The 27,062-nt window shown below is 46.4% G+C and overlaps 1 protein-coding gene across 3 annotated transcripts in view; it reads left to right on the top strand.

Annotated features, from left to right (window-relative positions):
- The window catches only part of STK31 (serine/threonine kinase 31), a 171,717-nt gene that overhangs the window by 112,370 nt on the left and 32,285 nt on the right, over positions 1–27,062 (top strand). For all 3 annotated transcript variants that reach the window (XM_073581407.1, XM_073581406.1, XM_073581405.1), the window contains exons 14-16: positions 5,971–6,090; positions 8,204–8,335; positions 9,280–9,381. In XM_073581407.1, coding sequence (XP_073437508.1) covers positions 5,971–6,090; positions 8,204–8,335; positions 9,280–9,381 — 354 coding nt within the window. The remainder of the gene's footprint in view (positions 1–5,970; positions 6,091–8,203; positions 8,336–9,279; positions 9,382–27,062) is intronic.

The following is a 27,062-nucleotide window of genomic DNA, read 5'->3' as shown; positions in this document are numbered from 1 at the left end:
ATTCTAGAGCCGTGCAGTCACTGGCGCAATAGTATTCTAGAGCCGTGCAGTCGCGGGTGTAATAGTGCTTTAGTGCCATGCAGTCACTGGTGTGATAGCAATCTAGAGCCGTGTAGTAATTGGTGCTATATTTTTCTAGAGCCGTGCAGTCACTAATGCAGTAGTTTTCTAGAGCTGTGCAGTCGCTGGTCTAATAGTGCTCTACAGCCACTTAGTCACTGGTATAATAGTATTCTAGAGCCGGACAGTCACTGGAGTAATAGTGCTCTAGAGATGTGCAGTCGCTGGTGTAATAAATGCTCTACATCTGTGCAGCCGCTGGTGTAATAGTAATCTAGAGCTGTGAAGTCGCCCGTTTTACGCCCTCCAGGGAGATGGGCCATTATAAAACCTGCCGTATGGCGTTTTCCAAGTGGACAGTTCCATTTGCATTTCTTTCTGTGATTTCCACTGCAGTCACACGACTGTTGTGATTTCTGCTATTGCTGATCTGTGCCTTGATCTTCAGCACAGTAAGGTTCGGCCATTGCTCTACACATAAAGATGCTAGAGCCCTGGCATATCAAATGTTTCCTTATCACCTGCTCACAGGCACTCGCCCTGCATCCTCCTGCAGTCCCCCTCCTGATGCTGGCATTGCACTTCTCTAAGCAGAGAAGGCAGCTGCTCCTTCCCTTTTGTGACTGCAGTGCTTGGGCCAGATTTCCAGTTGGATAGTCAGTGTTACCCAGCAATGTCTGCTGTGGCTCAGGGGCTAAAGAAGCTGACCGCAGGTCCAAGGTTTTGAACCCAGGCGCACAACAAGAGAGTAGAATTTAGTCTCCCTCTGATTCCAAGCCTACTGTTCTACCATCAGGAGAAATGACAGGTCAGAATATACTTCTGGACAGACTTCGTGATGCGGCTTACTACACGTGAAGCTGTTATTCTGCCTAATGCCGTCTGGTGTCCAGGCCTAGACTGCAACACAGAATCGGCCCTCTCCTATACCCTGCTCTGGGTTTCTCTCGGCACTGATTTGGTCACAGGATACTGACTCGAATTCAGCCATGCGCTATCCAGGCTTCAGACGCACCACCTACCAGGTACAGTAGGGTATTTGACACTGTTGTATTTCAGGGGACCAGACGTGTCTCCAGCTGACTACTGCATTGGTACTGAGGTTCTGTACCGTATTCAGGTGAGTCAGATGCACTCGCCTTCATGTTCCTCGCGTCCAATTGTAGCAGTACTCTATCCCTTACCCAGGACTAGATGGTCTTCTACCAGACACGTCTAGTCAATACAGGCCGTCCTTCCTGTGGCTCAAAAATACCTAGGGTCGATTGCTGCATCGGTCCGGCTCTTCTGTCCCATTGTCAGGTGAGTCAGAAGTGTCCTCTATCACGCTCCTCAGAGTCTTTTGCAACATCTGCCTAAGCTCCCGTCTATTCACCACTCGTGAGACGTCTCTGGTATTCATCACTCCTGGTGTGCGGCAGCAGCAGTTGCAGGCCGCTTTCAGGTGAGTCAGAGGCACCTTCGGCAGTAGGTTTCATGTTCAGTAACATATGTGGTCTGTCAACAGTTAAGCAAGAAATTCACCTCGCACCACAGAGTGGATACTCCGCTTCCGGTAGGTCAGACACACTCGTGTCAGGTATCACATGGTCGCAGTTTTTTCTTCGGCCACGATCTGCGCCCTAAGTGTGTGTTGCTCCACAGGGGCCTTTCCACACCTGATTATTCGTGTCTACCTCTAACTACACATTTGGTCAGTTTACAGTAGTGTCCTCTAGCTATCTTGACTGCCCAAGGTATTAATGATTAGCCAATAGTAGTATATAAGTTTCTACTCTACCCTAAGGGCCCTTCAGCTACTACACCATCGAAGCTCCCTGTCTCTTTGCCAGTACTTACATATTCTTTCTTGCAGACACCGGATATGGCCTCTAACAGCTCTGGGATGTGACTTCTGAGTGTGACAGAAACAAGTCTCCCACCTCGGTCAGGAATGGGTTCTTACTCGCCGCAAGCATTGACCATAGTAGAAAGCTGCTCCAGTCCTGGATCCACTGAGGAGCTTGGTGATGACACGTTTTCTTCCTTCAGCTAGATTCATATCTTTTTCACTGTTCTCTTCGGGCGCATGGTGTCTTAGGGTAAAGTTACACTTAGCGATGCACCAGCGATCCCGACAACGATATGGATCGCTGGGGTGCATCGTTAAGTGGTCGCTAGTGAGCTGCCACACAGGCAGATCTCACCAGCGACATAGCAGGGGTCGGGAGTCGTTACTTACCTGTCAGACGTGGCGATCCTGACATCCTCCCGCCCGCGTCCATGCGTCGCTCGTCGGCGCCACAGGAAGACCAGCAGGAAGCTGACGTCGAGAAACGGCCCAGGACATTCTCGCGCGATCAGCGATGGACAGCTGGGGAGCCGGTCGGAGGTAAATATCAGACATGGCGATATCGCTAGCAATATAGCTATAACGTCACAAAACCAGTGACGTTATAGCGATATTGCTAGCGATATCGCTATGTGTAACGGGCCCTTTATACTTAGGTAAGCGGTTCACCACACTACAATCCCCTCACCGGTCCGGACGGCTCACAATGGATACGGTCGCTCTGGTCTTCATAGGAAGTGATCTTCCTTTAATCAGCCTAGTTGTCTTCTGCAGTCTGTGGTTCCTAGACCCAACTTTCCATGCAGCTGACATACTCCATGTTTTTTTCACGGACTTTCATCAACCAACGGCTTAGTAAGTCTGAGCCTACATCGTGACTGTGAGATCCAGAGTATCCCTAGGTCCCCTCGGTACGTTTTCAGCATTCAGCTGTCTAGCAGGTTCACAGTGGCCCACTCTTGGGTCTTTCCTTGGCATTCTCTTAGTTCAGCCGCTTCCAAAGAAAGGAGCGCCTCGGTATATCTCTTCTCTCTTGAGCGCAAAGCAAATTAGATGGTCCTTCCTCTCTCAAGACGTGCATCCCTCAGGGATACCAATGGCGGACTCAGTCATTAGCAGGGTCGAACTTGGATGCGGCCGCTGCTGCACTGTTTCCTGCCCTTGCCTCCACCCGGATTGCAAGGTTTATAGATGCGCGGGCTAGGTTGCTCATCAGAGCATTCTTTTAGGAGACCGGTCGGTTGAATCGACCATCCTCGCTGACCAAAAGTTTTTCCCCGCAGGGAAGTACATGGTTTTCCACCTTCCCGATGCCAGCAAAGCGTGTCCATCCAAAGGACCTTTTGGCCTACAGCTTGCCGACCGAACGTATCCCCATAGAGATCCCTCACTAACTTGCCTTTTTGGGGTTTTTTTCTTTTAGTTTGGCTCCAATAGGACCAAATTACTAATGACGCCACAGGAGGACCGAACTGTCTCCTTCCTCGGGCTACACCTCGTCATTCTCCTGTGGTTTTTCCTCTGCAGCAGGAGGAAATCCCTTAGTTCAGTATTGGCTTTCTGAGAACTACTTGATTTTTCTTTTGTTCAATAAAGCCTTTATCCAGGTCCTGATTTCTTCAGGTCTTCAGAGATTCCTGCGTTTTTTTTGAGAGAAACGGGTACATTTTCTTTTTTGATTTTATTGCTTTACCTTTCTTGCTCTCATCCACTCCTGGAGTCTCGCAGACTCTGTGGCAGCAGTGGTGCATTTTCCGCAACCATTGGGGGAAAAAAAAACGCAGTCTTCGGCGTTTAGACGCACTTTGCCCGGACAGGATGCGCCTCCTGGCGGTACTCTTGGGGCCTCCGCTTTCCACCTTTCCAGGGCGATGTTCTACCCTTCACTTGTTGGCAAGTTTCCTCAGAGTGCAGGCCTAGCTTTGGCGCATGCCAGCTTGGATAACCTATAGTTTTGAAGGCTGAAGGGAAGACTTTTTGTCCATCTAGTTAAGCCTATTTTTAGTGCAGCTGTTCTGCATTGTTGATCCTGGGGAAGGCAAAAAACCCACAGAGTAGAAGCCAATTTTCTCGAGAGGGAAAAAAATTCCTTCCCCTAAGCTGGGTCAACCATCTACCTATAATATTGTTATTCGTAACTTTCAATACTGTTACAAGAAAAGCATCCATTCCTTTCTTCAATTCATTCAGTGTGTTGGCTATCACCACTTCCTCAGGAAGAGAATTCCAGAGCCTCACTGCTCTTACCGTGAAGAACCCTCTTCTATGCTGGTGCAGAAATTGTCTTTCCTCCAAACGAAGAGAATGCCCCCTTGTTCTTGTCACAGTCCTTGGTACAAACAGTTCATTGGAGAGATCTCTGTATTGCCCTCTGATATACTTGTACATGTATATTAGGTCTCCCCTAAGTCTTCTCTTTTCTAGAGTAAATGGACCTAATTTTGATAACCTTTCTGGGTATTGTAGTGAACCAACTCCAATTATCATTTTAGTAGCCCTTCCTTTGAACCCTTTCAAGTTCAGTAATGTCTTTCTTGAGCACCGGCGTCCAAAATTGCACACAATACTCCTGTGGTCTGACGAGTGATTTGTACAGAGGGAGAATTATGTTTTCATCTCGTGTCCCCAGAACTCTTCTAATGCATCCCATGACCCTATTTGCTTTGTTGGCAGCTGCCTGACACTGGGCACTCCAATTTAGATTCTTATTGACTAAGATGCCTAAGTCATTTTTCCATGTCTGATTTCCCCAGCAGTTTCACATTTAGTAAGTAATTGTAGCATCTGTTTCTCCTTCCCATGTGCATAACCTTACACTTATGTGTTAAACCTCATTTGCCATTTTTCAGCCCAATTCTCCAATTTACTCAAATCTGTCTGTAGTTGCAAACTGTCCTCCTTTGTGTTAACTACCTTACATAGTTTTGTATCATCTGCAAATACTGATATTTTACTGTGTAAGCCATCCAATAGATCATTAATAAATATATTAAATAGTAGAGGGCCCAATACAGAACCCTGTGGTACCCCACTAGTAACCCTGGCCCAATTTGACTATGCACCATTAATAACCACTCTTTGTTTTCTATCACTAAGCCAGCTACCTACCCATCTACACACATTTTCCCCTAGCCTAAGCTTTCTCATCTTACTTACCAATCTTTTATGTTGGACAGTGTGAAATGCTTTAGAGAAGTCGAGATAAATGACATCCAATGATTCTCCTTGGTCCATTTGAGAGCTTACATCCTCATAGAAGCCGATCAGGTTAGTTTGACAGGAGCGATCCTTCATAAATCCATGTTGATATGGAGTTAAACATTTATTAACATTGAGATATTCCATAATGGTATCCCTTAGAAACCCTTCAAAAATTTTACCCACAACAGATGTTAAGCTTACTGGCCTATAGTTTCCAGGTTCCCTTTTACACCCCTTTTTGGTAGAAAGATCTTGCAGGTGACGAAGGTCAGTTCTTCGCCCTGATTGGAGTTTTCTGCTGTTTCCCACCCCAGGGACTGCTTTGGGACGTCCCATGGTCTCCTGTGTCCCCCAATGAAGCGATAGAGAAAACAGGATTTTTTTTTGCTTACCATAAAATCTGTTTCTCAGAGCCTTCATTGGGGGAACAAAATCCTATATTTACACATACCTTTTTATTTTCCTGAAAATAGAATTCTGATTGTGAAAATGCCAACCAGCGATTTGCATTTTATGCAGCTTTAAAATTATAAAATCAAAGCTTTTTCCCGTATATTCTAGCTGTGGAATGCTTTTATAGTCCTAGTATATTTCACTGGCATTTTATTCTTGGCTGCAAAATCAGTAACACCTGATTGATGCAGAAACCAACCTGCTGTCTTTCCCTATTATCCGGTAGACTTTAACTCCGTTGGGACACGGCCCTCTACCTCTGTACAGGTCCGTCATGGTTAGTTTGTTCACTGTAACTTATATCTGTACTATGAAACCCGATCCCATGTACAGCACCATGGAGTCAATGGTGCTCTAAAAATAAATATAAAGTATGTATTTACTGAAAAAATAATCAGGTATTTACTTTTTATCATTAACTGCAGGAACCAGGTGAAGAGGATCGTAAGATAATCACAAATGCATATAACAAAGTTGTGAAGCTGATCTTTGAAGAGACATGTCTCATCTCAGCCTTAAAGGAAAAATATCTGGCCAGTCTTGAAGTAAGTGACTTTAATCTTAAGGCCCCGTTACATATAGCGATGCACCAGCGATCCCAACCACGATATGACCTGGTCAGGATCGCTGGTGCATCGTTAAATGGTCGCTAGTGAGCTGCCAAACAAGCTTATCTCACTAGCGATGCAGCAGCGGTCGGCGGTCGATACTTACCTGTCACACGCAGCGAGGGTGATGTCTTCACCTGCGTCCATGGCTCGCTCGTCGGCGCCAGCAGGAAGCCGATGACGAGAAATGGACCAGGCCGATCTTGCGCGATCAGCGATAGCCAGCGGGGGAGCCGGTCGGAGGTAAGTGTCACATGTAGCGATATCGCTATGTGTAAAGGGCCCTTTAGTCTATTCTAAATATTCTTTAATTTGTGGCAAAAATTCAAGCACATTTATGTTAAAAATATCTCTGGAAACATAAAAATTATTTTTTTTAATTTTGGCTCTTCGGTGCAGAGATGTTACCAAAATATTTGGCATCTAATAAGTTAGCTTTTGTTAAGTCCAAGTGGGTTTTATCTGCCTTCTCCACAACAGAGAGGAGAATTTAAAAAAACAAAAACGTTTTGTTCCTTTCTGCAGCCACTATTACATCGTGTGTCGAGTTTAACATGAAAATCTTCACTCAATGAGCATTATATTGTGTAGAGCTATATTGTCAGTGCCTGTAGATACTGGCGATCATCCCGCCCCAAGTAGACCCAGATCAGCTCTGCCAATAACTTTGTCATTGAACTGTGCTGGTTTCCCTTGCAACTGGGGCTGCTATGGATGACCCAGTCACAGTGAAACAAAGTTATCAAGGCTACAAAAAAAAAAGAAAAGTTACCCTGAAATGTTTGATCTTGTGGGGAAACAGGATGTATAAAATAATAATGAAAAAAAAAATGTATATCCATTCTAACAGATTAAACTTGTTACATTAAAGTTACATTTTAATGATGTATTTTTGTTTTTGCAACTGGTTGATTATAAATGGCAAAAAGAACAAAAGGGGATAAACACAACCTTTGCATATAGATGAAAACTAGGAAGGGATAAATAGCGGGAATGAGTAATTCGCCTATTTTATTAAATTCCTAAGTATTAAATGGTTAAAAGAGCCCAGAAGGTATCCCACGACGACCAGACAAGATTAAATTCTCAAGAATCTTGTGATTCGGAGCATTACGATAATCAAAATATCTAATATCTTTGATCCGAGCATGTAGAGCAAACCTAGTTTGCGGACAAGTTTGTTGCTAATGATAGGCTATTAAAGGGAATCTGTCACCCTTTTTTTGGACTATTAGTTGCCAGCATCGACATCAGGGGCTTATCTACAGCATTCTGTAATGGTGTAGATAAGCCCCCGATGTAACCTGAAAGATAAGAAAAAAAGAGATTATACCCACCCCGGCGTCCGGTCCGATGGGTGTTGCCGTCCGGTCCGGCGCCTCCCATCTTCATACGATTCCGTCCTCTTCTTCCCTTCCTGTCGTGGCTCCGGCGAAGGCATACTGTTTTTCCCTGTTGAGGACACAGCAGAATACTGCAGTGCGCAGGCGCCGGACCTCACCCAAAGTGTCATGCACGTTGTGTATTTTTGGCTTGCAGATTTGATTTACAAAATAATCTGCAGTCAATTCACTGTGTGTTTTTCACCAATGACTTCACTCAAATAAGTCAAAAACACAGGGAAAAAACACGACTGCGTTTTTCCAGCCGAGAGATGCAGAAGTGGTGCAGAAATTTTACTCAACGTGTGCACATAGGCGAATAAGGATTTTTTTATTCCGAATTGAAGCTCATTGTATTGCAGCAGTAGAGGCTTCCTTGGCTTCAGGATGTTGGCTACTCTTCAGATATTCAATATGGCCACTTGGTCTTTCATGAAGCTGTGAATAAATTGATATTCTCAAACTATGTTGGCAGTATTTTAATTCTGATTTTTCTTTTTCTTGAAACATTGTTATTGCAATAAGTTGTGGTGTAAGTTTCTCTGCAAATCTTGCATAAAGCCTTATCCTGCAGTGTTAAAATGTGTATAGTGTCCACACTACGTCTGAGTAGCTTTTATTTTTTCCCTGCTTGATATTCAGCAATTTATATATTTTTTACATTTCAGTTCAAAAAGAACATGTCTGAATGGATGAATAAAAACCCAAATGTGGATGATTTGATAATGGTCAAGAAGAGTATTAAGAGCTTGAAAGCGCAGCTGAGATGGAAACTGCTTGAGAGCAGCAGCATGGAAGAGGTTTGATTTAAAAATTTTTTTCTAAAACCAAGCAATCCATTGTTCTGTGTAACTGAATGAATGAGAGTTATGCAGTTTCACCATTTAGGGCCAGTGCTCTCATCAGGCAGGTAAAGGCACACTCTGCTTTACAAAGGATCGCTCAGTCAAGAGCTGCTGTGTTATGTATGAGAGAGTCTCTGCCAGACTCCTCTGTCTGAGTCTTATGCCAAGGAGAACAAAAAGACAACATTGGATGTTGGAAATCCAACAGGCTGAATCTGTTCTGTCCTCCAAAATCTCTCAGGGCAGTCGGGAAACCCTCCTGCACATTAGATTCTCGTCTGATCATGTTCATCCAACTTTAGTCCAATGTGTATGGGGGCCTTTAGGCTGTAAGGATGCACCAAGACTTTTAGTCTTACTACATATGGCTGCTACACAGTTAAAACGGCACCTGTTGTATTGGCGGCTGTACGTTTGTATCTTCAGAATTTCTCCAGGCATGCTGATAGTTAATAGACCTAAAAGGGTTGTCCCGACTTGTGATGTTGATGACCTCTGTTCCCTTTTTAGTGGCCATTGCAAATAATTGATCATCTGCCCTAGGTCAATAATATTGGACAGCATTTCAAGCTTAGGTGTAACACTAGCTAGCCTATGATGGAAAGTGGAATTCCACAAGGAACATTTTCTCATTTTTAGAATCTTGTATCATGAAACAATAGAAATCACCCCCTCCATTGGAATTAATCCAAACAATGTTCCCAAATATTAAATCGCTTATTATTTTCCTTGGATTAAGTGATTATTGCATGTAACTACCCACAGTGTGAAGTTATTTTTTTTCAAGGAATTTGTTGCCAACATGATCCATAAATTGCATCCTGTAACTGCAGTGTAACTATTCCGTAGCACGATTATGCTAAATATTCTATATATCTGATGATTTACCTGTTTTGCAGTCTGATGACTACAATGCAACAGCTCACAGTGAAGTGAAACATGAAATTGAAACCCTAAGAAGCAAGATATTCTATGAGATCCAACAAGAGCAAAATGAATATGTGAGTTGAGGTATTTTAGGTGGCATTAATTTATTTAAAGAAAACTTTTCAGCAGCATTTTACGAAGTAAAGTTCAGACGGCCATATTGTGGCTTTCATACTGATTAAAAAGATACCTCAGGTGAAGAAAATGTTTTTTTTAGATTTTCTTTAATCTCTGAAGTTTCCTTGTATTCAGACCTTTGTGCATTGTGGTCGGACTGTGAAGTAGGGTCATCAGCTTTGTTCTGTCCCATCCGCTATTTGGGTGTTTTTTCTAATCTGTTAAAAATGTCATGCTGGCGCCGTCCGAGCCGTGGGCGCTACTTGCGCAGATCGACCTCTTGGAAGTCTTCAGGAAAATGGTGCTGTTGACTGTGCATGTGTAGACTGCTCAGTACCACAGGCACCTTTTTACTGAAGCCCACCATTAGTTCTAGCTGCGGGCAGTGCTTGCACAGATTTGATCTAATGGTGGAGTTCAGTAAAATGTTACTGTGGTGATGTTTTGGATCCCTTTCACAATGTGCATACAATATGTTGTCGGCTGTCACACATGCCCAGTAGCTCTGGCCACACATGCTCAGTATCTGGCTGTCTGAATGCGCCAATATACAGGAAAGATTCCTTGTATTGTACAGGCTATACAGTAATGTCGGCACATGGGAAGCTGCAGCTTTCTCACCATCACATTAGGGGGAAGTTCCAAAACGGTCACAAGAACAGCAATAAGTCTCTATTACCATTATCTAGCTACAGGAATGTTTTTCAAAATATTATTTTAATTGAAAATTTGTTCTGTTTTGCATGAGAACAGAACAATGTAACATTTCATAATGAAATAACAGCTTTTAAACTTTCAACTAGACAAATTATATTTGTTCAATTTCCAAAAATCAGCCAGAGAAATGAAGAGTCGTCTTGGAAAGTGGAGAATTGTCTGCTGGGTATCTCCTTTTTGGCTTAATCCTATCTGCCTAGGCTGTTTTAGCATTGCTCGTACAATTTGACTTAGAAATCACACTTTCCCCTGTCCTGTAAATCCGCTGCCTCGGAGTAACCCTTAACTCTGACCTGACCTTCAAACCCCACATCCAAGCTCTCACCACCTCCTGTCCCCTCCAGCTCAAAAATATTTCCAGAATCCGTCCCTTCCTCAACCTTCACTCTACCAAAATGCTTGTGCATGCCCTCATCTCCCGCCTCTACTACTGCAACATCCTCCTCTGTGGCCTCCCTGCTAACACTCTCGCACCCCTCCAGTCCATCCTTAACCCCTTCACCCCCAAGGGTGGTTTGCACGTTCATGACCGGGCCAATTTTTACAATTCTGACCACTGTCCGTTTGAGGTAATAACTCTGAAACGTTTCCATGGATCCCGGTGATTCTGACATTTTCTCGTGACATATTGTACTTCATGATAGTGGTAATATGTCATTCATATAACTTGCGTTTATTTGTGAAAAAAAAGGAAATTTGGCGAAAATTTTGAAAATTTTGCAGTTTTCCAACTTTGAATTTTTATGCCCTTAAATCACAGAGATATGACACACAAAAAACTTAAGTAACATTTCCCACATGTTTACTTTACATCAGCACAATTTTGGAACCAAAATTTTTTTTTGTTAGGAAGTTTTAAGGGTTAAAAGTTGACCAGCGATTTCTTATTTTTGCAACACCATTTTATTTTTACGGACCACATCACATTTGAAGCCACTTTGAGGGGTCTATATGATAGAAAATACCCAAAAGTGACACCATTCTAAAAACTGCACCCCTTATTTAAGGTGCACAAAACCACATTCAAGAAGTTTATTAACCCTTCAGATGCGTCACAGGAATTTTTTGAATATTTAAAGGGAAGGTGCCATGTTTTTTCATAATTTAATGTAAAAAATAAAATGGTATAAAAAGATATTGTCCTCTAAGCTTGACTCAGTGGTGAGTATGTTTTTTTTTTTTTTTTTCACTGTATTAATGCAGCCACTGGGGGCTGCCATCTTACCTTTCTGGCTGCTGAACGACACTTTCCATGCTCATTTACGGCAGTCCCTGGGCATAAGACATAACAGTCGGCTCCCGACCCCTATCTGTATCATTGCAGCAGCATCAGCTGTGAACTGGGCACGCCTCTGTGGGCAGCTCAATTCACAGCTGTAGGTGTGGCCAGGCGCCATTTTATTAGAGCCCAGTGCTTTCCAGTTACACTCTGATGCAAGCCCTGAATGCTGTACTGTTCCAGCATAACGGCTTGGATGTTCATTCTGCACATACAACCTGCAGGAGAGAATACAGGACAAGCTCCTGGGGACCGAGCTGCTCTTTCCAAAACACCCGACCAGCTTGCAGCCCCTGCACTTGCAAAACAGAGGAGGAGCTGCTCCCTGCTCTTTCAAAACACTTGGCAATCTGCTGGACATCTAATCCTCTCCTGTGATACTGACTGCTGAGCTGTGTATCTAATCCTCTCCTGTGTGATACTGTCTGCTGAGCTGTGTATCTAATCCTCTCCTGTGTGATACTGTGTGCTGAGCAGTGTATCTAATCCTCTCCTGTGTGATACTGACTGCTGAGCGTATATCTAATCCTATCCTGTGATACTGCCTGCTGAGCCGTGTATCTAACCCTATCCTGTGTGATACTGTCTGCTGATCCGTGTATCTAATCCTATCCTGTGTGATACTGTCTGCTGAGCTGTGTATCTAATCCTCTCCTGTGTGATACTGTCTGCTGAGCCGTGTATCTAATCCTCTTCTGTGTGATACTGTCTGCTGAGCCGTGTATCTAATCCTATCCTGTGATACTGCCTGCTGAGCTGTGTATCTAATCCTCTCCTGTGTGATACTAACTGCTGAGCGTGTATCTAATCCTATCCCGTGTGATACTGACTGCTGAGCCATGTATCTAATCCTATCCCTTGTGATACTGTCTGCTGAGCTGTGTATCTAATCCTCTCCTGTGTGATACTAACTGCTGAGCGTGTATCTAATCCTATCCCGTGTGATACTGCTCTCCTGAAATACTCTGCTGCTGTCACTCTGCTGGTTTTATGTGTGATCTACATGGTGGTATTGTGTATAATCTATATGGCGGCATTATGTGTGAAGTATATGGCGCTGTTATGTGAGAACACTATGGCTGTATTATCTGCTAAAAGGGGACCCATTCTAGGGTGGTTCTGGCTGAGCACCTGCACACGGGTCAGGGGTAATAGGTGCAGTCAGGGGAGGGATGGTGAGGCAGCTGAAGAGAGGGTCCTCATTTTTAATGTTACTGTATGGCTACATTTCCCCCCATCCTGCTTCCCAGCGTCACCCTGGACTGCGCCTGTCGCCTCGCTTTCACACATCGCCAGGACAGGATCTGAGGAGGGGAATGGGGTCTTTGCATGCAAAGTCTGGATTAGAACAGGCCATCAATCAGCAGAAATGTTTCCTGGATTTCTGTGGTGCTGTCATCCTGCTCTTCCCCCATAAATCTCCCTCTGTGGTCTGTGCCCCCCATAGACCAGCACACTGCTCTCCTGAAATACTCTGTGCTGCCTGCCATCCTCGGTGACCGAAGACCCCATTCCTCTCCTCAGATCCTGTCCTGGCGATGTGTGAAAGCGAGGTGACAGGGGCCTGATATATGGTGGAAGGAGCAGGGTGACAGCAGCACAGAGTATTTCAGGAGAGCAGTGTGCTGGTCTATGGGGGGCACCCTGTTCGGTGCCAGGGATTGTACATAGAGCGCTGTTTTTTATACACATGGATGGACCGTCTGCTTGTCTGCTCCACAGAAATCCAGGAAACATTTCTGTTGATTGATGACCTGTCCTGATCCAGACTTTGCATGCAAAGACAGTCAGTAACTTTGCAGGCCCCATCAAAATGGCAGCTCACTGTGTTCCTAGATGTCATCCTCTCTTTTCCCTTAGCAAACACCCAGAAGGGGAGGAGAGGAGTGACACCACACCCATGTCAGCAGATTCCGCCCATAATTACTGCAGGGCAGTAATGTGAGCTAGTTGTACACTTGGTTTTTGTGTCAAATTTCAGTAGCTGCTCCCCCTAGTGTTAACAAGTGGAAATGCCAAACTTTTTACAATTATTTTTCATATTTTGCAAAATTAAAAACAAATGGTAATATTTTTTAAGAAAATGTAAACATTAACTCTTTACATTTTTTCAATTGCTGAAAAAATATTTTTTGGATGGCACCTTCCCTTTAAAAAAAAATGAACATTTTAACTTTTTTTTCACAAAAAAAAAAATAATTCAGGTTCAATTTTTTTTATTTTACCAAGGGTAAAAGGAGAAATTGGACTGCAAAAGTTATTGTGCAATTTGTCCTGAGTACGCTGATACCTGATATGTGGGGGGGAACCACTGTTTCAGCGCATGGCAGAGCTCAGAAGGGAAGGAGCTTCGTTTGACTTTTTCAGTGCAAAATTGGCTGGAATTTAGATCGGATGCCATGTCACGTTTGGAGAGCCCCTGATGTACCTAAACAGTGGAAACCCCCCACAAGTGACCCCATTTTGGAAACTGGACCCCACAAGGAACTGATCTAGTTATGTGGTGAGAACTTTGAACCCACAAGGGCTTCTCAGAAGTTTATAACGTACAGCGGTACAATTAAAAAAATCATATTTTTTCCAAAAAAAGGTTTTTTTTTTCACCCCCAATTTTTATTTTCCCAAGGGTAAAAGGACCCTAAAAGTTAATGTGCAATTTGTCCAGAGTACGCTGATACCCCACATGTGGGGGTAAACCACTATTTGGGCGCATGGCAGAGCTCGGAAGGGAAGCAGCGCCATTTGACTTTTTTGGCTGGAATTGAGATCGGACACCATGTCGCGTTTGGTAAGCCCCTGATGTACCAAAACAGTGAAACCCCCCCCCCCCAAATGACACCATTTTGGAAACTAAACCCCCCAAGGAACTTACCTAGATGTGTGGTGAGCATTTTGAACCCCCCCCAGTGCTTCACAGAAGCTTATAACGCCCGGGCGTGAAAATAAAAAAATCGTATTTCTTCAACAAACATGATCTTTTAGTCCCCATTTTTTTATTTTCCCAAGGGTAACAGGAGAAATTGGACCCCAAAAGTTGTTGTCCAATTTGTCCTGAGTACGCTGATACCCCATTTGTGGGAGAAAACTACTGTATGGGCACACGTCAGGGCTCGGAAGGGAAGTAGTGACGTTTTGGAATGCAGACTTTGATTGAATGGTCTGCGGGTGTCATGTTGCTTTTGGAGAGCCCCTGATGTACCTAAACAGTGGAAACCCCCTACAAATGACCCCATTTTGGAAACTAGACCCCCTAAGGAACTTATCTAGATGTGTGGTGAGCACTTTGATCCCCCCAGTGCTTCACAGAAGTTTATAACGCCCGGGCGTGTAAATAAAAAAAATCATTTTTTTCCACAAAAATATTTTTGCCCCCAATTTTTTATTTTCCTACGGATAACAGGAGAAATTGGACCCCAAAAGTTGTTTTGCAATTTGTCCAGAGTAGGCTGATACCCCATATGTGGGGGTAAAACACTGTTTGGGCGCATGGCAGAGCTTGGAAGGGAAGGACCACCATTTGACTTTTTCAACGCAGAATTGGCTGGAATTGAGATCAGACGCCATGTTGCATTTGGAGAGCACCTGATGTGCCCAAACAGTGGAAACCCCCCAATTATAACTCCAACCCTGACCCCAACACACCCCTAACCCTAATCTCAGCCCTAACCCTAGCCCTAATGGGAAAATGGAAATAAATGCATTTTCTTTTAATTTTATTATTTTTCCCTAACTAAGGGGGTGGTAACGGGGGGGTTTGATTTACTATTTATGGCTGTTTTTATGTTTGGCAGCTGTCGCACGCTAAAAGGCGCTTTTTATTGTAAAAGTTTTTGCATCACCACATATTGAGAGCTATAAGTTTTCCATATTTTGACCCACTGAGACATGTGAGGTCTTATTTTTTGCGGGACGAGTTGACGTTTTTATTGGTACCATTTTTGGGCACGTGACATCTTTTTATCGCTTTTTATTCCGATTTTTGGGACGCAGAATAAACAAAAACAAGCGTTTCATGAATTTCTTTTGGGGGGTGCGTTTACACCGTTCCGCTTGCGGTGAAATTGATAAGACTGTTTTATTCTTCGGGTTGGTACGGTTGCAGTGATACCTCATTTAGGTCTTTTTTTTATCTTTTGGCGCTTTTATGCAATGAAAACCATTTTATATAAAAAATAATTATTTTTGCATCGCTTTATTCTGCGAGCAATAACTTTTTTATTTTCTTGCTGATGATGCTGATTGGCAGCTCGTTTTTTGCAGGACGAGATGACGATTTCAGCGGTACTATGGATATTTATATGCGTCTTTTTGATCGCGCGTTATTGCACTTTTTGTTCGGCGGTATGATAATAAATCATTATTTTTTGCTTTTTTTATTTTTTAAGGGGTTCGCTAAAGGGGTTAACTAATGGGGCAGGTCGTTACGGACGCGGCGATACCAAATATGTGTACTTTTATTTTATTTCCAAAAAATGAATTTATTAGGGAATATTTTTTTTTTTTTTTTTTAATTTAGCGATTTTTTTAAATTTTTACACTATTTTTTTTTTAAACTTTATTACATTGTCCCAGGGGGGACATAACTGTCATGTGACTGATCGCTGAACTGTCACGTGACTGATCGCTGAACTGTCACGTGACTGATCGCTGAACTGTCACGTGACTGATCGCTGAACTGTCACGTGACTGATCGCTGAACTGTCACGTGACTGATCGCTGAACTGTCACGTGACTGATCGCTGAACTGTCACGTGACTGATCGCTGAACTGTCACGTGACTGATCGCTGAACTGTCACGTGACTGATCGCTGAACTGTCACGTGACTGATCGCTGAACTGTCACGTGACTGATCGCTGAACTGTCACGTGACTGATCGCTGAACTGTCACGTGACTGATCGCTGAACTGTCACGTGACTGATCGCTGAACTGTCACGTGACTGATCGCTGAACTGTCACGTGACTGATCGCTGAACTGTCACGTGACTGATCGCTGAACTGTCACGTGACTGATCGCTGAACTGTCACGTGACTGATCGCTGAACTGTCACGTGACTGATCGCTGAACTGTCACGTGACTGATCGCTGAACTGTCACGTGACTGATCGCTGAACTGTCACGTGACTGATCGCTGAACTGTCACGTGACTGATCGCTGAGCTGTCACGTGACTGATCGCTGAGCTGTCACGTGACTGATCGCTGAGCTGTCACGTGACTGATCGCTGAGCTGTCACGTGACTGATCGCTGAGCTGTCACGTGACTGATCGCTGAACTGTCACGTGACTGATCGCTGAACTGTCACGTGACTGATCGCTGAACTGTCACGTGACTGATCGCTGAACTGTCACGTGACTGATCGCTGTGACAGATAAGCGATTTGTCACAGGCACTGTACTTGGCTTCCTCGTGCCTGCGGCTTTGCAGGCACTGAGGAAGTCAGCTCCCTGCAGGCCCCCGAAGGTCCCCGTCGCCATCTTGGATTTGGGGACCTGCAGGGATGGAGCCCCCCGCAGCAGCGCTGCACATTGCGCTGCTGTGGGGGGCTTAGGAAAGCACGGAGGGAGCCCCCTCCCTGCCGATGCTTCCCTTTAACCCCCGGTACACCACGATCGTGTTTGATCACGGTGTGCAAGGGGTTAACGTGTCGGGGGTGGTCCGTGACCGCCCCTGACACATTGTGCCGGGTGTCAGCTGTGATCACACCACGTGAGCGCCGCTGATCGCGCTTAGACATACTATCCCGTCCATGGACATAGGGGCCCGGGTCGCATGGACGGGATAGTACGTCTGATGTCAGAAAGGGGTTAACTCTGCTGCCCGACTAATTCATCTCTCTCCTTGCTACTCCTCCGCTTCTCTCCTCTGCAAATCCCTTCACTGGCTCCCAATTTCCCAGCGTATCCAAATTAGTAACGCTGACCTACAAAGCCATTCATAACCTCTCTCCTCCATATATTTCCAAACTTATCTCTCAATATCTTCCCTCATGTAATCTCCGGTCCTCCCAAGACCTCCTTGTCTTCTCCATGCTTATTCGCTCTCCACACAATCGCTTCCAAGACTTCTCCCGAATATCCCCCATCCTCTGGAATTCTGTTCCCCTACATGTCCGGTTATCCACCACATTTGGATCCTTCAAACGGAACCTGAAAACCCATCTCTCCAAAAAAGCTTACAACCTGTAATGACCACACGGCCACCTCAACGCCATTGGAGCTACTGCAACCCCCAACCTACTGTCTTCTTCCCCATAATCCTGTAGAATGTAAGCCCGCAAGGGCAGGGTCCTCTCCCCTCTGTATATCAGTCTGTCATTGTTAGTTTGTTTACTGTAAGGGATATTTGTATTTTGATGTAACCCCATCCCATGTACAGCACCACCAGAAATTGTTAGCGAGATACTTATCTGTGTGCTGACATTTTTTAGGGGACTTTGTTCCTGTGGCTAGCAGTCTTCTCTCTCTGCTAGCCCTACCCCTTCTTCTTATTTAGACCTTGTTAGCCCGTGCACTCAAAGTGGAGGGAGACTGCTGTTCAGCGTGCTGTTTTTCCAAAGCTTTGGCTTTGACGTGCAGGTAGATGTCTTCTTCCTGTCTCTCTCCATTTCTGCTTCATCATAGACACCAGTAGCCTGCTGTGCTGCTCCGTTCCATCTCGATAAATCACACCAGCCCAATACAACGAGCTCTGTGGATAGACAGATATGCTGTTTTCTCAGTTTGTATGCCTGACTTTTCTGAGCTCACTGTACTGGTGTGAATATTTGAGGTGACCTCAAAGGTCTTCCATTATTTTTATATATATATATATATATATATATATATATATATATATATATATATATATATATATATATATATATAGCACTCCAAATTAAATGTGATGCCATTCCAGTGCAGTCCAATATACCCTGAGACAGGCAATGGAGTAGATGGAGAAATTACTTTCTCCATCTCCTCCACACCTGTACTGCGATTCTCTCATGAAAGACAATCTAAGCACATTTCATGGTCAGTCGGCTCACGCTCGCAGCAGAGCTGGAGCAGAGGGTCATTAGTATATTGCATCTGATGTTATGCGCTTGTGAGATTCCATCGGTAATGTCAGACTATTCAGCAGATTGGAAGTGTCCCTGCTGGCGCACCAGTAGAGAATATTCACTTATCCTCCCTCTCATTGCTTACGTCTGTGTGATCAACACAAAGCGCAATCACCGACCAGCAGCTAAAGCAGCTGGGCACAGTCAGGCACTGGCAGTTACACAGGATGCATAAGTAACATTATTAGAAGCGAATCTTCTTTTTTTTTTTTTTATAAACACAACTTATTTGTGAAAGTGCTTAAAGGGAAGGTGTCATCCAAAAAAATTTTTTTCAGCAATTGAAAAAATGTAAAGAATTAATGTTTACATTTTCTTAAAAAATATTATCATTTGTTTTTAATTTTGAAAAATATGAAAAATAATTTTAAAAAGTTTGGCATTTCCACTTGTTAACACTAGGGGGAGCAGCTACTGAAATTTGGCACAAAAACCTAGTGTATAACTATCTCAGATTACTGCCCTGCAGTAATTATGGGCGGAGTCTGCTGACATGGGTGTGATGTCACTCCTCTCCTCCCCTTCTGGATGTTTGCTAAGGGAAAAGAGAGGATGACATCTAGGAACACAGTGAGCAGCCATTTTGATGGGGCCTGCAATGTTACTGGCTGTCTTTGCATGTAAAGTCTGGATCCGAACAGGTCATCAATCAGAAGAAATGTTTCCTGGATTTCTGTGGAGCAGACAAGAAGACGGTCCATCCATGTGTATGAAAGACAGCGCTCTATGTACAATCCCTGGCACCAAACAGGGTGCCCCCCATAGACCAGCACACTGCTCTCCTGAAATACTCTGTGCTCCTTCCACAATATATCAGGCCCGTCGCCTCGCTTTCACACATCGCCAGGACAGGATCTGAGGAGAGGAATGGGGTCTTCGATCACTGAGGATGGCAGGCAGCAAGGATTCTGGGAGCAGGGTGACAGCAGCACAGAGTATTTCAGGAGAGCAGAGTGCTAGCCTATGGGGGGCACAGAGGGAGATTTATGGGGGAGGAGCAGGGTGACAGCAGCACAGAGTATTTCAGGAGTGCAGTGTGCTGGTCTATGGGGGGGCACAGAGGGAGGTATATGGGGGAGGAGCAGGGTGACAGCAGCACAGAAATCCAGGAAACATCTCTGCTGATTGATGGCCTGTTCTGATCCAGACTTTGCATGCAAAGACCCCATTCCCCTCCTCAGATCCTGTCCTGGCGATGTGTGACAGCGAGGCGACAGGCGCAGTCCGGAGTGACACTGGGAAGCAGGCTGGGGGGAAATGGAGCCATACAGTAACGATAGAAATGAGACCCCTCTCTTCAGCTGCCTCACCAGCCCTCCCCTGACTGCACCTAACTATTACCCCTGACCCGTGTGCAGGTGCTCAGCCAGAACCACCCCAAAATGGGTCCCCTTTTAGCAGATAATACTGCCATAGTGTTCTCACATAATACCGCCATTTATTTCACACATAATGCCGCCATATACTTCACACATCATACCGCCATATAGATCATACACAATACCACCATGTAGATCACACACAAAACCAGCAGGGTGACAGCAGCACAGAGTATTTCAGGAGCGCAGTATCACACGGGATAGGATTAGATACACAGCTCAGCAGACAGTATCACACAGGATAGGATTAGATACACGAATCAGCAGACTGTATCACACAGGATAGGATTAGATACACGGCTCAGCAGTCAGTATCATACGGGATAGGATTAGACACACGGATCAGCAGACTATCACACAGGATAGGATTAGATGCACGGCTCAGCAGACTGTATCACACAGGATAGGATTAGATGCATGGCTCAGCAGACTGTATCACACAGGATAGGATTAGATACACGGATCAACAGACTACCACACAGGATAGGATTAGATACATGGCTCAGTTGTCAGTATCACACAGGAGAGGATTAGATACAGGGCTCAGCAGTCAGTATCACACAGGAGAGGATTAGATACAGGGATCAGCAGTCAGTATCACACAGGAGAGGATTAGATGTCCAGCAGATTGCCAAGTGTTTTGAAACAGCAGGGAGCAGCTCCTCCTATGTTTTGCAGGGGCTGCAGCTGGTCGGGTGTTTTGGAAAGAGCAGCTCGGTCTCCAGGAGCTCGTCCTGTATCCTCTCCGGCAGCTGTATGTGCAGAGTGAACATCCAAGCCCTGTTATGCTGGAACAGTACAGCATCCAGGGCTTGCAATAGAGTGTACATGGAGCTAAGAGGAAGCACAGGGCTCTAATAAGATGGCGTCTGGCCACACCTACAGCTGTGAATTGAGCTGCCCACAGAGGCGTGGCCAGTTCACTCCTGATGCAGCTGCAATGATACAGATAGGGTCTGGAGCCGACCGTTATGTCTTATGTCCAGGGACTGCCGTAAATGAGCATGGAAAGTGTCGTTCAGCAGCCAGAGAGGTAAGATGGCAGCCCCCAGTGGCTGCATTAATACAGTAAAAAAAACAAACCATACCCACCACTGAGTCAAGCTTAGGGGACAATATCTTTTTATACTGCTTTCTTTTTTGATTAAATTATGAAAAAACACGGCACCTTCCCTTTAATTTCTATTATCTGTTTAACAGTATAATTTTTCATGAACAAATTTGTTGGGTTAGATGTGTAGAGGTTTGTCTACTTTTTTCTTTATCTAAACTCTTCCATTAGGCTATGTGCCCACGTTAGCGTTTTAAAACTGATACAAAACTGGACTTCTTCCCAGAAAACGCACGTTTTTTTTATCCACGTTTTTTGCGCGGTTTTGCACAAAAAACGCGCATTTTTTATGTGGTTTTTTTTGCGCGTCTTCTGGCCTCATAGGAAACAGCTAAAAACGCGGACTGAAGCGGAAAATAATGAACATGCTGCGTTTTTAGCCGCTAAGCGTTTCCTATGCGGAAAAAAACGCATCAGTTGGCACAAAAAGGCCAAAATGCATTAAAACTAATGGGATGCTTATTTTAAGCGCTTCTGAAGCGTCTGATCCGGCACAAACGCTTAAAAAAACGCAACGTGGGCACACAGCCTAAAGATGACCAGGCACCATCTATTTGTCAGACAGACAACATAAGGGGCCGTTGGCATTCAAGGGGATTAAAGCTGATTACTCTGTCGCCTTATTGGGGGACACAGAACCGTGGGTGTTATGCTGCTGTCCACTAGGAGGCGACACTATGCATAATCTGAAAAAGATTAACTTTGGCTCCTCCTCTGCAGTATATACCCCTGGACGGCGTCAGCCTTCTCCAGTTTTTGCTTAGTGTCGCAAGGAGGCACACCTAAGATTTTTTTTTTTTTCCTCTCTTCCGTTTTTTCCTTTAATTTTTTTCAACGGATTACAGATGAAGAAAAGTGGGTCTCCAGTGAGACTCCCGGCATGGCTCCCTCCTCGGTCCCCTATTAAGGGGTACCCGGTTGAGGTCGAGATGGCTCTTCCCCATGTCTCTCCTTCCCCAGTCCCTCGGGTACTGGTTCGAGGTCGAGGCCCCCCCCTCCTTCCCCAGTTCCTTGGGCTCTGGGTTGAGGTCGAGGGTAGGACGAAGCCCCCTGACGGTGACAGCAGCACCCTCCCTAATCCCCCTCTGGGGGCATTAGGTCGAGACACCGCAGGTAGGGCCTGTACCAGGCACCATTCGGCCACTTACATGTCCAGGGACCCCAGCCCAGCTGCTGGCTCCTGTTTGGACCGGGGGAGGTGCAGGCAGGCATGGCACTTGTCAGACAGGGCTCCCGGCACCCCTGTCTCTGCGGCAGCACCAGCTGCATAGCGCCTCAAAGGGACCCCCCACAGGGCCCAGGTGGCGCTCATGTCCCCACCGCTAGCCTACCGTTCAATCCGGGGGGGTCTGGTTGGAATCCGACCCTCCCCCGGACAACCGCGCCATCCTGGAGCCCTTCTGGGCATGAGCTATCAAATTTAGGCCGCGGCTTCGGCCTAGCCGAAGTCGCCGCCCTATTCCCGCCCCTCGGCCCGCCCCCCCGGATGACGAAAAATGACACTACAGTGTCATAGAAGGGGCGGATCGAGACAGGAAGGGTGCGCTTTTACATAGCTCCGCGTGCCCTTTTCAGCTCTCCGCCCCCTTCCCCCTCCACCTCAGAATCCGGTGGCCATCTTGCTGTACCTGAAGAAACTGAAGGCAGCACAGCAGTCTCTGGGGGGCACAAGACGTGGGATTTATCAGCGCTGGACCTAAGGGGAGCACCGGTGGGGTAAGATCACAGCTGGGTTCTTTGTACTCAGCTGTGAGTTCCTGTAACCTATAACGCTCCCCTACTCCTCCTTTCCTCTGCGTAGATACCCCTGTAGGGCCTCTGCGAATAGGTACTATGTTGGGCTCAAAAAAGAATCAGGCAAGACTGCTTTTACGCAGTCTGCACAGCCTGCAAGGCCACTCTCCCCAGCGGCACCACGTACCCGCACTGCCGGGACTGTACCCAAAGAACAGCAACGCTTCTGCGGCCGCTACTGCGCCGGAATGGGCGACTCAGATGTCGCAGTCTATGACAAAGTCTATAGATAACCTGACCTCCACACTACTGCAGGCTCTGCAGGGTCATGTCTCTGCTATGAACGTTACCCAGCAAAGGGATGTCCGGTATCAGGAACAGGCCGCTTACGACAGTTCGAGACGTAAGCGGACCCACAGGTCGCGTTCATCTGCGTCCTCACATAGCACTAGGTCGTCCCCCTCCAGGGAGAGGCACAGTGGCTACAGGTCACTGAGACCGTCCCCTGATAGAGACAATGTGGATCTCCACAACGATCCCAGACCACAGAACAGCCCTAGTTCGCCCGCTAGGGAGCTCCTTAGCGATGCGCAAGACTCAGAGGGCATATGTGACTCCAACTCAGATAACGAAACAAGGAACGCTCTGCTCCCTTGTCCCCCTAGCAATACTGCGCTAGTTGAGGATATAATCTCTTCCATCCTTCGGGTGCTAGACGTTTCTGATCCAACCCCTGAAGTACCAGAACACAAGATTTCCTTTGAAAGTGTTCAGAAACCATCTGAGGTCTTTCCTGATCACCCGGAATTTCAAAAAATACTTTCTAAGCATTTTTCGCAGCCTGAGAAAAAATTCGCTAATCGCAAATACTTGAAAGCAAAGTACCCCTTCCCACAGAAGGACACTAAGGATTGGACAGATCCGCCTAAAGTGGATCCTCTAGTCTCTAGGCTGGCAGCACAAATGCTTCTCTCGCTGCCGGACAGCTCAACCCTCAAGGACGCAGCAGACAGACAGGTAGAACGCATGGCTCTTTCAATCTTTGAGGCGGCAGGTGCCTCTTTGGCTCCTGCATTTGCTTCAGTTTGGGCAGCCAAGGCCATTATGGCCTGGGCTGATCTATTACAACAGGGCCTCCAAGCTTCAAATCCTCAGCTGGCGGACCAGGCGGTGCAAATTGCAGTAGTGGCAGATTACATGGTCCATGCAGCGTTGGATTCTGCAAGAGGGGTAGCGGAAATAGCATCAAACGCCATCACAATCCGGCGTATTCTCTGGCTAAGAGAATCGAAGGCGGATGCGGCCTTAAAAAAGTCCCTAGCAAATCTCCCGTGCTTCAGGGGCCGTCCTTTCGGTAAAAAGCTGGATACAATGATATCCAATGCTACCGGGGGTAAAAGTACTTCCCTCCCTCAGCTAAAACCAAAACGCACGTTTAAAAGACGTAATCAATCTCGTTTCCGATCCTTTCGGAATTCTTCAGGCTAGTCCGTCTCGCTCCCGGCACAAAATCATAACCGTTCCCCTCGCAGGGACAACACACGGGCGGCACAGAGGCCGGACAGAAACTGGCAGTCAAAGGCAAGCCAGGCAAAATCCAAGGGAGGGAAAGCTCAGACTTTTCATTCATCATTACTCATCCCCTCCGGAAAACACCCCACTTGTAGGCGGACGACTGCTACTCTTTCAGCAGGTCTGGCTGCCTATTACAGAAGACAGGTGGGTCAAGGAAATAGTGTCTTCAGGATACAAGATCGAGTTACTACCAGCCCACCGCACAGGTTTTTTGTCTCTGTCCCTCCAAAACCTCCACTCAAAGCTCGAGCCTTCCATCAAGCGGTTTCATCCCTCCTGCAAGCAGGAGTCATAATACCGGTTCCATCAGACGAGCGCTTACGAGGGTTCTACTCCAACTTGTTCGTGGTGCCCAAAAAGGGAGGCAGCGTCCGACCCATACTAGACCTCAAGCAACTCAATAAGTATGTCCGAGTTCGTCACCTTCGCATGGAATCCCTCCGGTCAATCGTTGCGTCCATGGAGGAAGGAGAATATCTCGCCTCCATAGACATACAGGACGCATACCTGCATATACCGATTGCTCCGCCCATCAGAGATTTCTCAAACTCGCAATCAACCAAGACCATTACCAGTGTGTGGCCCTCCCGTTTGGTCTCGCCACGGCTCCCAGAACATTTACAAAGGACATGGCAGCTACCATGGATGTTCTGCACTCCAGAGGCATAGTAGTCGTTCAATACCTGGACGACCTTCTCATCAAGGCCCCCACATTCAAGGACTGCGAGGTCAACGTCTCAATCATGATCGACACTCTGAGTCGCCTGGGATGGTTAGTCAATTTACAGAAGTCCTCGACTACCCCGAGTCAGTCTCTGACCTTCCTGGGGATGCTATTCGACACCTCCAGGGGTCTGGTGATCCTCCCCAGGGACAAGGCACTGGCCCTCCGTTTGGGAGTTCACACTCTCCTCCGCGGTTTTCCCCGATCTCTCCGGTATGCCACGAGCGGACTGGGCAGGATGGCAGCGGCAATGGAGGCGGTACCATTTGCCCAGTTTCACCTCAGACCCCATCCTCAAGTCCTGGGACAGGAATCTGTTCTCCCTCAACAGAGTTCCTGTTATCAGCGAAAACGAGGAGGTCCCTGCACTGGTGGCTCCAGCCAACCTCGCTTGCAATGGGAAAATCCTTTCTCTCGGTCACTGAAAGGTTTTGACCACCGGTGCAAGCCTTACGGGTTGGGGCGCGGTACACCTACATCAGAGCGCAAGGCAAGTGGTCACCAATGGAAGTGACCATGCCCATCAACATCCTGGAAATTCGGGCCATCTTCCTGGCATTGAAAGCCTTCCATCACTTGCTAGCAGACTCTCATATCAGAATGCAGTCGGACAATGCCACGGCGGTGGCATACATGAACCATCAAGGCGGCACCCGCAGCATCCAGGCGATGAACGAAGTAACACGTATCCTACACTGGGCGGAGGATGCGAGGTCGGTACTCTCTGCGGTCCACATTCCGGGTGTGGACTACTGGGAAGCCGACTATCTCAGCCGTCAAGGAATGGACTCGGGGGAGTGGTCTCTCCATCCCGAAGTTTTCCATCAGATCTGCCATCGTTGGGGGACCCCGGACGTGGTTCTGATGGCATTCCATCTCAATGCCAAAGTTCCCAATTTCATGGCCAGGACGCGCGATCTGCAGTCGCTCGGAGCAGATCCCCTGGTTCGGGACTGGACCCAGTTCCAGCTTCTGTACATTTTCCACCCCTTCCCCTGATTTCCAGAGTCCTGAGGAAAATCAAACAAGAGGGTGTTCCCACCATCCTATTCGCTCCAGACTGGCCCAGGCGTACATGGTACGCCGACGTAGTGCAACTCACAGCAGACGCTCCCTGGCGTCTCCCCACACGTCCCGACCTTCTGTCACAAGGCCCGTTCTTCCACCAGAAATCAGGGGCTCTCAATTTGACGGCATGGCCATTGAGACCTGGTTTTTGACCCAAGCAGGTTTTTCATCGGACGTTGTTAAAACCATGATCAGGGCTCGAAAACCAACTTCAGCCAAGATTTACTATCATACCTGGAAGGCTTTCTTCACATGGTGCGAATCTCGTGGGCACATCCCACTCCCCTATTTTCTTCCAAAGGTCCTTGGTTTCCGTCAGTCAGGCCTGGACGCCGGGCTATCCCTGGGCTCGCTTAAGAGCCAAGTGTCAGCGCTTTCAGTGCTCTTTCAGAGGCATATTGCTAACAAGCCGCAAGTGAAGACTTTTCTCCAAGGGGTTTCTCGATTGGTTCCCCCCTACAAACATCCGTCGGAGACGTGGGACCTCAACCTGGTCTTAACAGCACTACAGACACCTCCTTTTGAACCCCTAAAGGAGGTCTCACTCCGCTTTCTATCACAGAAAGTGGTTTTTCCTGGTGGCAATCACCTCGCTACGCAGGGTGTCCGAACTTTCAGCTCTTTCCTGCAGGCAACCCTTCCTGGTTTTTTCATCAGGACAAGGTGGTTCTCCGTACAGTGCCATCCTTCCTTCCGAAGGTTGTGTCCACCTTCCACCTCAATGAGAAAATCTCACTACCATCTCTTTGCCCGGTTCCCGTTCATAGTGGAGAAGGCTCTGCATACGCTTGACCTTGTCAGGGCATTGCGTATTTGTGTCTAGGACTGCTCCCTTCCGGAAGTCTGATTCACTTTTCCTTCTTCCAGAAGGCGTTCGCAAGGGCCTACCGGCTTCCAAAGCCACCGTTGCTAGGTGGATCAAGTCCACCATTCAAGAAGCTTACCGCCTTA

The sequence above is a fragment of the Dendrobates tinctorius genome, unplaced genomic scaffold, assembly GCF_039654945.1.
Source record: "Dendrobates tinctorius isolate UK_male_01 unplaced genomic scaffold, ASM3965494v1 ptg000070l, whole genome shotgun sequence".
Classification (NCBI taxonomy): Eukaryota; Metazoa; Chordata; class Amphibia; order Anura; family Dendrobatidae; genus Dendrobates; species Dendrobates tinctorius.
Note: the sequence above shows the minus strand (reverse complement) of the source record. Positions and strands in the feature narration are given on the sequence as shown.